Raw genomic sequence first — 10,000 nt, 5'->3', positions numbered from 1 at the left:
TAGGGGCAACCAAAGAAATGCCAGTGAGCTTCAGAAGTGGAAAGTGCCCTCCACGAGTGAGAGTCCAGGCACACCATCTCCATCTTTTTTCCTGTGGCTATGGCAAAATACCTGAGACCAAGTAATTTACAGAGAACACAGGTTTATTTAGCTCATGGTTCCTTCAAGTCCACAATCAGGGGGAGTGTCTGCTAAGAGGCTTCAGATTGTAACACGGTAGAGGGTAGAACTTGGCAAGATAGAGGCTTAGGTCCCCCTACCTCTTCCTGTAAAGCCACCAAGGCCACCGTGGGGGCTCATTTAACCCTTATTGCTGCCCACAGGCTGCACCTCTAAACACTATTAACAGATTAATTTGGGGATTAAGTGTCCAGCACATGAACTCTGTGGAGACAAATCCAAACCACAGCATACACGTTTTCTCTCCCTTTAGTGTCTTCTTAAAAATCATGCAGCTAATCAAGCGTCCTTTTTGCCTTTGGCCACAGGAACCTCAGACACAGTTAACTGCATAAGACTATATTGCCTGCATGTCTGCACCCTGTGTCTTTCCTGAATGTAAAACTTCCCCGATGGGTGTTCGTGTGAGCTGTGCTGGAGTGCTGTGGTCACTGTGGTTTTCTTGTCCTCTTGACCTGATTCTTGTTGTCTCAGATCCTTCATGGAATGGAGCGGCGAACAAGTACAAGATGGCTGGTGGTCAGCCTTCCCTTCTCTGGGCTTTGGATAGCGTGGCAACCTCTAGGCTCGGGTGTGTGTAGGTGCCCTCACCTTAGCCTTGTGGCCGGAGATGCCATTTCTGGCAGCTTCCCCACACCATGGCTCCCAAGGGAAGACACACTGGCCTGGGAACTGGCTGACCTTGCTGCTGAGGAAGTCTCTCCATTTCTCTAGATCTCCCCTGCCACCCCCCCCCCCCCTTCTTCCAGCATGGAACAGATCAATTGCAGCAGCCTGGATAACTGAATCTCTGCCTTGGGCAAAACTTCCGTTACCTACAATCAACCACAGTCCAAAACTATTAAATGGAGAATTCTAGAAATAAGAAATTCTCAAGTTTTAAATTGAGTGTCATTTTGAAGAGAGGATGAACTCTCACCCCACCCCACCTAAGACCCCATGACTCCTTTGCCCTTCGTATCCAAGCCGTATACACTACCAGCCTGTCAGTTACTTAGTAACCACCCGGGTCATCAGACTGATCTCTGTGTTTGTGCTCAGGCAGCTGAACTGGACTTGATAATGACTCCAAGGTCAGGCATGCTGCTGCTGGAACTCTGACAATGATATCCTATCAAATCCGTGCCACGGTATATGTTCACTTAAGATGTGTTTCATCCTTGGGCAAGGACAGGGCCGAAGATTTGGCCCTAAAGGCAAGAAAAGGCTGTAACGGGGTGACACCCATTCTATGGGCTGGGTCCCCAACTGGATAAGAGGAATGATATCCCAGCATTCCTGACTGGAGGCACTGTGACCAGACACCTCAGTGTCTTGCTGCCCTGACCGCCCTTCCATGATGGACTGGGTCTTCAATCCACAGCCAGATTAACCCTCTCTCCCTTTGTTGGGTTTTGAACCAGCAATGAGTAGGGTAATTAATGCAATCACTGAGAGACCAGGCCAAGAGGAAAAAGGGATGATGGGAATTGAAGACAAGGTTGAGGGAGTAGCGAGGGGTGAGGGGTTATGACCATATCCAAGACCTCTGAGTCATGATGATGAAGCGAATGGGTGAAGAGGGAACCGAGACAAAGCTAGGGTGAGAAACCTACTCAATTAAAATAAAAACAGCCAGGCGGTGGTGGCGCATGCCTTTAATCCCAGCACTTGGGAGGCAGAGCCAGGCAGATCTCTGTGTGTTCGAATCCAGCCTGGTCTACAGAGCGAGATCCAGGAAAGGCGCAAAGCTGCGCAGAGAAACCCTGTCTCGAAAAACCAAAAATAAAATAAATAAATAAATAAATAAATATAAATAAATAAAACAAAAACAAAAACAAAAACAAAAACAAAAACAAATACATCAGGAAATCCCCCCAATCCGGGGAAAGAAATGACATTTAAGTATACTAGGTATTTGGAACCCTGTGCAGACTCTACCTGATAAGAACCATTTCATGCCATATAACTAAAGCCAAGAAGCTGGAACAAGGACAGAACCCAGAGGCTGCAGGCGAGAAGACGCTTACAAAGGCAGAGTTACCAGAGTAAAGGCCTAGCTGTCCGCGGAAGCCCCTAAGGCAAGGAGAGTGGTGAGGATGTTTTCAGCCCCGAAACAAAGAGCTGCCAGCTAAGAGTGTTACCTGGTAAAGCTATCCTGGGACAACAAAGAGGGAGTAAAGACCTTCTAGACATCCACAAACTAAAGCCATTCATTCCTCCTACCAAATCAGCGCTGCAGGCAATACTTAGAGGAATTGGGGTGTGTGTGTGGGTGTGTGTGTGTGTGCATGGCACAGTAGAGACACACACTAGCAGGAGAGCTTGGACAAGGACACACCTCTCATATTCTTATCAGAATGACCAGTGAGAGGACGGGAAGACAGCCTTAACTCAGTAAACCAGCAAACCTTCAAGAAAAAGAAGTTAGTGTGCACCGCTCAGGATGGAGGAGGATTTGGGAGGAAGAAGGGCAAAGGGAAGGGGTAGAGATGCTGCCCCTGGAATGTGCTTCTGTCACAGGGGGCCCTGAAGCCCCAAGAGGAACTGGGCCACCCTTCTTGGAGGCTCCTGTACCACCGCTGTCACTGGCCCAGGCTGGGAGGGGGAGCAGGGATGGCGGCCGAACACTCCAGCTGCCCCTCAGGCACTGTGTGCTCCCACTGTTTTTTTATCCACCAGCCAATGTGGGGGGGGGAGCTCCAAACCAGCAAGTCTCCTGGAGACCGAGCCTCCCATGGCCTCAGCTCCCTTCTTGGTCCCAGCCCACTCCAGCCTGCTCAGGCCCACTTACAGCCTGTGGCACCTGATTCTTTACTGTTTCAAGGCTGCTGCCAAGCAGGATAGCCTGCTGGGATGACCTTCAGGGACCCAATGCCAGAGTGCACGCGCACAGAGTTCTTGGCATTATGCTAAGCCATGTCTGCCCTCAGCATGGGGGATACCCCGCCATCTGCACCCTGCTCCACACTCCACAGGGGTCCTTCCTAGTGGCAGCAAGAAATCTTGTAGGTGCAGCATCTTCCTCCTCGGTGTTGTGTGTTCTAGGGCAGCACCAGGCAGGGGAGGGGAAGGGAGGGAGGGAGGGAGGGGAGGGGAGAGGAGGGGAGGGCAGCCAGGGGAAGACAACAGAGGCTGGCTGTTCCTCTGTGAAGGAACTGGGGTAGGGTAAACAGAAGCTTTGGCAGTTATAGGAAGGCTTGCTGGGGAGGACGCCACCCTTCCCTGCACTGTCTGTGGGACTCCCGGTAAAGCACCCAGCTGGGCCCTGGACTTAAATGCTCTGTGGATGCTGAGGGCTTGAAATGAAGGCCAAGGTGCCCAGCAAGGCTAAGCTGTCTCTCTGAGGCCTCAGCTCTGCCACCAACTGATGCCAGCCTACCTTTTCATAAATGGTGTTTCTCAGGGAAGCCTCGATTTTCTTGTGGAACAGCTGGATCAGCCACCTAGGGAGGACATGTGGGGACATACAAGGGACTTTGAGGTGTGCCTGGGGACCCTGGCAGCTCGCCCTGGGTCATGTAGCCTTCATTAGACATTTTTTTCCCCATTGGCAGCAACCTGTTTACGGGACTATTTTCTTACCAGCTACAGACACCCGCCCCATCCCATGCCCACCTCCCCACGGCCCTCCCTCTCTGTAAACCAGCCACATTGACTAGCCTTGTTCCCTGGTACCCTGTGCTTCCTCTCACCACAGTTAGCACATGTGGTACCCCCTGTCCAAAACACCCCACCGCCAACTTCCACCCACTCACTCTTTTCATCTCAGTTCAAATGTCATTTCCTCCTGCCCCCAGCCTGGGCCAGGTCCTCTAGTTCTAGGTATCCGGGGCACTCTGTACCTTTTCTAAGTCTAGGTTCTTGTCGCCCTACGTGAGCCCTTCTGATGTAAAAACACCACTAAGGTTCCCCAACCCCCATGGGCCTAGTGCTTTATGAGTACAGGCTGGGCTGCCTGAGGGCCTAGGGTCAGACAGCCTGCCTTGACTACTCCATGGTGGTCACGAGACCTCTTTTAGTTCCCTGGGCAGATGGCGTGAGAGCAGGAATATGCTGAGCAGTGTTGGCCGCACAGCAAGGCTCTGGTTGATGAGGTACTTGTGAGGTTTCATCAATGCCTGGCATCCTCTGTGCATCCGTGGTGCAGAGCCAGTCTTACAGGTGGTGGTGGGTAGGAATGTGGACGCCCATCAATACCGAGCTGGGCCTTGAGACAGTCAGTGTCTGCTCCCTGCTCCCACTCCCACCCCCGGGCCCTGCCCTTTTCACACCCAAGACTCTGGAAGGGTCTGAGTGGAGGCGCGTCTACAGCTATGCTTTCTGAGGAAGGGCGTTTGCCCCAGGAGACCTACCCCAGCATGCTGCCCGAGACTTGGAGATGGATGCTGTTGATGTGACTTTCGCAGGTGGAGCAGTTGACAGTGATATGGCCTGAGGAGCTCTTGCCCAGCTTCAGGTCGGTGGAGAAGGATACGCCTTGGATGCTCAGGCCAAACTTGCCTCTGGCTTTGCTGAAAAGGAGATGGAGAGAAGCGGCCTGGAGGAAACCCTTTCCTCCTCACACTTCCCCCATCAGCAGGGGACCTCAGGCTCCCCGTTGGCCCCACTCCAGGGATGGGGGCGCATCAGAGAGAAAAGGCAGCTGTGCAAAGCTCCCAACCCTGGAGGTCGGGGTTCTAACCCGATATCCCAACCTGTTTTCACCTGGTACTCTGCCTCCTCCACCCCCCCAACCCTTGCTGTGTGGCTTTGTGAATGTCTCTTAACCTCTCTGAGCTTCTTTCTTCACCCAGACCTTGTACTAGGACCTGAACACGGGGGTGTACATCTCAGTTTTGTCTCTAAAAATATAAGTGTTTGGTGTCGTGACTTTAAGCAATTACTGACCCAGTAATTGATTAATGGACTTAATTAATCACTGCCCCTGTAGGAATGAAGTGAATTTATGGAAGACAGGGGACACGAATGTGCATGATCAGCTCCGCCTTTTGTACTTTTTCTATCACTAAGACTACGCTCTGGGTGACACACAGGACCCCAGAGAAAGAGCCACACCTCTCAGCTGGGCCTAGCTGAGACACAGGTACAGGCAATGCATCATGGTTACTGTTTCAGGCCGCTGAGATCGGGATGTTTGTTACACAGCAACAGTAGCTGGCTAATACAGGAAGAAACCAAAAGTCCCACCTCGCTTTCCCTCCTGAGCCACACACACTGACTCAGCCTTGCTGCACCCTGTACTGAGATGTGAACCAACTCAGCTATTCATGCAGGGTAGAGTGTTTTTAAGTGACTCCCCCTCCTCCCCACAGGGAGCCTGTGGGGACACATGCCTATAGACAAAGCAGAAGTGGACATTCCCAACACCCTGGCTCTGGTGCCTGCAAATGCCACCAGTCCACCCAGCGATCCTTGCGCATGAGACTCACAGGAAGTTCTTCTTTGATGTCCATCTTCCACTGATCTTGATGCTGGCATCCTTGATGGACAGCCGGAGGCCCTCACTGGGCAGCAGACGGATCTGGGGATTAGGAATATGAAATCCTTCCACAACCATGCTGTGGAGGAAAAGGTCCCAGTCAGCATCCTGGGCCAGGAGGGCTTCGTGAGGCCCTTCACCCACATGCCACCCTGGTGTGTCAATCGGCCTCTCTGCGTCTTAGGCTCCTTGGGTTCACCATGGACAGGCAGTCTCCATCTTGTAGGGTGAGTAACCGTCAACAAAGACGGAAGACCGCTGAGCCTTGAGCGCCGGCTCTGTATAGGGTGGAATGTGTCCACCTGTCCTCACTGTTGGAATGTGAAATCTGTTGCTGTGACAACAGTAGGCACTTCAGATGTCTGCGGAAGACACACAGTAGGCGCTTCAGATGTCTGCAGAATGGACTCGGCATAAATCACTTGGGGGTTTTCTGCCCAGCAGCCTCATCCCCTTTCTTGGGACAGCAGACCTGCAAATGTACTTTGGGGAGCCCATCTCACCCAGTCCATGCTAGGATCCCATCTGTCTTTCTTGAGGGGTGGGACTTAAGCTTAGCCCATTGTTTTTTTTTTTTTTTTCTACTCCTCTGGCATAGTGGTTGGTTTGGGGCATGGACATTATTTAAACTGGGTCAATCAGAGTGCACCTCAGGCCGGGCGGTGGTGGCACACGCCTTTAATCCCAGCACTCGGGAGGCAGAGACAGGCGGATCTCTGTGAGTTCAAGGCCAGCCTGGGCTACAGAGTGAGTTCCAGGAAAGGCGCAAAGCTACACAAAGAAACCCTGTCTCGAAAAACCAAAAAATAAATAAATAAATAAATAAATAAATAAATAAATAAATAAATAAGTAACAGAGTGCACCTCAGAGCTCTGGTTTGTGGTGCAAGGAGAAGGCTTCTTCCTGGACAGAGAGCTGAGGGGATTGTGCTCTTAGAATTACCTGGTAGCTCTCTTGTCTCTGGAAGATTGAAAGGGCCTGACACTGAGAGGTGGCAAGAGAGACCAATGGTCCAGTGACACATGAGCCCAGCTCAAGCGTGTCAAAGCTGGACCACCCAGTCATGTGAGGCAATGCTTTCAGGCACAGGCTGTTTTTCTGTTCCTGAAATACATGTGTGTAGCCCAGGGTTTTGGGTTTCAAGATGTCTCCTGTGGGAGCGGTGGAGGGTGCTGGAAAGACAGTTTTGGCAGCTTCCTCCATGCTTAGCTTGAGGTGCGGTACCCCTCAGACTGGTGTGCATGCTGCCTGTGGAGTGTTGAGGTCAGTGAGCTGAGAACTTGGTGGCCACAGGACTCAGGCCCCCACAACCCATGTCTGGAGGACTAAGCTTCCGCAAGCCTCACTTGTAGAAATCGTAGTAACCTTTTCCCAGCGGCTTCATCTTAAAGACTCCAGTGAGATCAGGGATTCTGATGGCTTCTAGCTCCTTCTGCAGCACGACCACACCCTCCTGGCATGCTGGAGGACAGAGCAGAGACAAGCTCAGAGCTCAGCTCCGGAGCAGGGCTGGAGGTTCCCCGTGGCTCCCGACTCCTGGGCCTGACCTCAGCAATGGCAGTGGGATGGGCAGGGTGGCACAGGAGTCTGTCTTCAGACAGCCAGCATCTGGAGCCCGTGGATCACCCATTCCTCCCACACCGTGTGCCACTCTGATATCACTGAGGCAAAGCCAGGAAGGTGACCATGTCCCAACACTGCGCTGGAAACCCTGGAACAGCCATTCATGGGTGGTGGTCCATTCTTCTTTTGATTTTTTTTGTTTAAACCATTTGAACTACAAAGACCGTCTTTAAGGGGTGTGAGGGTGCACCTGTCATCCCAGCATTGGGAATGCTGAGGCAGGAGAGCTTCTATTTAAGGCCATATAGCAAGACCCCGTCTCTAAAAACCAAAGCCACTGCTTGGGGATGGCTCAGTAGCTAAAGTCACTGCCACACAGGATAAGGACCAGAGCTCAGGTCCCCAGGACCACATAAACGCTGGATGGTGTGGTAACTTGTCTGTAATGCCAGTGCCTAAGAGGTGGGGACAGGGGTCCCAGAGCAAGCTGGCTGCCTAGAACAGCTGATAGAGCTCTGGATTGAAGATTTGCCTCAAAATGTAAAATGGAGAGTGATCAAGAAAGTCGACACACAATGTCATCTTCTGGCATCCACATGACACATGGGCACCCTCACCCACACACAACCATGTATGTCCCCTCTCCTCACGTGAACATGAAGAATCTCCACCCACCCACACACATAGTGCCTAGTCCTCAGGGACCACACCTGAGGTTTCCCCTGGCTCCGAGAGGTACCTACACATGTGTGCTCATCCCCATGATCATGTACACACACACACCCCTTCCAAAACAAAAACCTTACCAGCTTGTAGGTTATACAGAAATATACAGCAAGCCACACTGAGCCTATGGGCTATAGTTTGTGAATCCTGGTCAGCTATATCACTCCCAAACGTCCAGCCAAGCATCTTTCTCCACACCTTACTCTGGGCTGTAATCATACTGACACCCACCCCATCCCCCCAGACAACCTCTACAGGGCCTTTGGACGTGCAGCTTCTGCTATTCATCCACAGGCACCTGTTCAACTCCTAACTTCCTGCAGGAAGCTCCCCCAACACAGACAGCACTATCTTCCCAGTCTTGAATGTCTCAGATGAAGCACCCATCTCTCTTTGTAATTAGGCATCTATTCACCATGACTCTGATTGATGTCACTCTCCTTTGCTAAATGAAAGTCCCCAGAAGTTGGCTGCAATGTCAGTTTTTATGTATTAATGCATCTCCGGTATTTACCGTGGTGCCTGGCACTTACTATTTGTTGGGTAAATAAATGAATGCCCCAAAGGCAGGAATTCTGCCACCAGTGACGCTGTGGCTAACAGCGTCAAGGATCCAATTAACAGGCAAACATGTCGCCCGAGGGGAGAGGAGGGAGGCAGAGAGGTGAGCTGAACAGGCTTCCGGTTTCCCAGGAACCAACTGTGAGGTAGTCATAACCAGCAATAGCCACAATAAAATGCACGGAATCTTCCTGCCCATCAGGCCCTGCTTGCTGCAAAGCTGAGCAATGCTGGGAAGAGGAGCCTTGCACTCCCTTCCCCCACCCCCCGCAAGAGGAGACAGGCTGGGCAAGGCCAGTGCTTTGCTCAGAGTCAGGGAATGCAAGCCTCTTGTTCCCTGAGCTCAGGTCCCAGGGTCAGCGTTTGGGTGTGGGGCATGGGGAAGAAGGCGCATATATGAATAGGCTTGCCGCACTCCAGAAACTCACTCCAGTTGCCACATGGGACACCAGCAGAAGAGAAAAGTGAAGCAGCTGTAGCACATGAGGACTTCTGGCTGAGCCTCTGCTCCCCCAAAGCTGCCAAACATGCACTCATGTGAGGACATGTACACACACACACACACACACACACACACACACACACACACCAGCTCTGGGTTTAAACACAACCTTCAAAGCTCAATGGGTGAATCTGTCTGCATCCCTGTGATTCCGAAACGCCCTGCCTAGGCTGGAACATGAGTTCTGGAGTAGGACAGCAGATCCCCTGGGGCCTGTGCACACAGGTTTTGAGGACCTGTCTCAGCCTGGTCTGGTTTGAGCTGGGACCATCCTGAGTTCTGCAGTTCCTCTCTCTGTCACCGGGGGGCAGCACCAAGAAGCTCCGTGGAGGGCCTCAGCGAGGACCTGAGCTCAAAGGCAGGTGCGGACTTCCCAGAGCCACTGCGCGACTCGGGACTCGGGTGGGCTCACCTGCAGGAGTGGACAGGAGTGGTGTGTCCCACCCAGTCCTTCAGTGGAAGAAACGGGACCCGGTGGGTCTGTGAGGCGCCTGGCAGCGAAGCAGGTGAGCGGAGTTGTTACCTGCCTGGGCTTGGGGGAGTAGTCTGGGATGGCTTTCTCTGGGTCTGCCAGCTGAGTTTGGACATCTCACTGGAGAGAGCTCCTCTCCCAGCCTGCTCAGCCTCTAGCAAAGGAGGCAAGCAGACGCCAGGCTTTGGGAAAAAAGGGCCTAGAAATTTGCACCAAGGGACGGTGTAGAGAGAGGGGACCATGAAGACCTTCAGGGTCCGGGGGAGCATTTGGAATCTTTTAGAACAGTGGTCCAGCCCCAGCTCTGCTACTTCCAGCCCTAGGAGCTTGTGCCTTAGTTTCTTCCTATATAGAACAGAGGGATAGGGGGTCTCCCCAGCAGAGCTATAAGCTTGCCAACCACCAGATTTAAAGGGCGTACACCCTAAATGCTCAATAAGTGCCTCTGAGGATAAAGGAGAAAGGGAGAAAGGCATCCAATTACCGAAGTCCAGACCCTTCTGGGAGATTGTGGCCACGAAGCCAGGGTTGATG

General features: G+C 52.3%; 1 protein-coding gene and 1 long non-coding RNA gene across 3 annotated transcripts in view; one reads left to right on the top strand and one right to left on the bottom strand.

Moving 5' to 3' along the window:
• Positions 1–1,049, top strand: part of LOC119087907 — an 8,153-nt gene extending 7,104 nt beyond the window's left edge. For both annotated transcript variants that reach the window (XR_005091435.1, XR_005091434.1), the window contains exon 3: positions 655–1,049. This is a non-coding gene — a long non-coding RNA (uncharacterized LOC119087907). The remainder of the gene's footprint in view (positions 1–654) is intronic.
• The window catches only part of Bpi (bactericidal permeability increasing protein), a 24,015-nt gene that overhangs the window by 13,700 nt on the left and 315 nt on the right, over positions 1–10,000 (bottom strand). The window contains exons 1-5 of the mRNA XM_028889228.2: positions 9,951–10,000; positions 6,989–7,103; positions 5,592–5,720; positions 4,515–4,673; positions 3,542–3,605 (exon numbers count right to left, since the gene is read on the bottom strand). The exon at positions 9,951–10,000 is cut by the window's right edge and continues 315 nt beyond it. Of these exons, the coding sequence (XP_028745061.2) occupies positions 3,542–3,605; positions 4,515–4,673; positions 5,592–5,720; positions 6,989–7,103; positions 9,951–10,000 (517 nt within the window). The remainder of the gene's footprint in view (positions 1–3,541; positions 3,606–4,514; positions 4,674–5,591; positions 5,721–6,988; positions 7,104–9,950) is intronic.

Source organism: Peromyscus leucopus, chromosome 4, assembly GCF_004664715.2.
Source record: "Peromyscus leucopus breed LL Stock chromosome 4, UCI_PerLeu_2.1, whole genome shotgun sequence".
Lineage (NCBI taxonomy): Eukaryota > Metazoa > Chordata > Mammalia > Rodentia > Cricetidae > Peromyscus > Peromyscus leucopus.
Note: the sequence above shows the minus strand (reverse complement) of the source record. Positions and strands in the feature narration are given on the sequence as shown.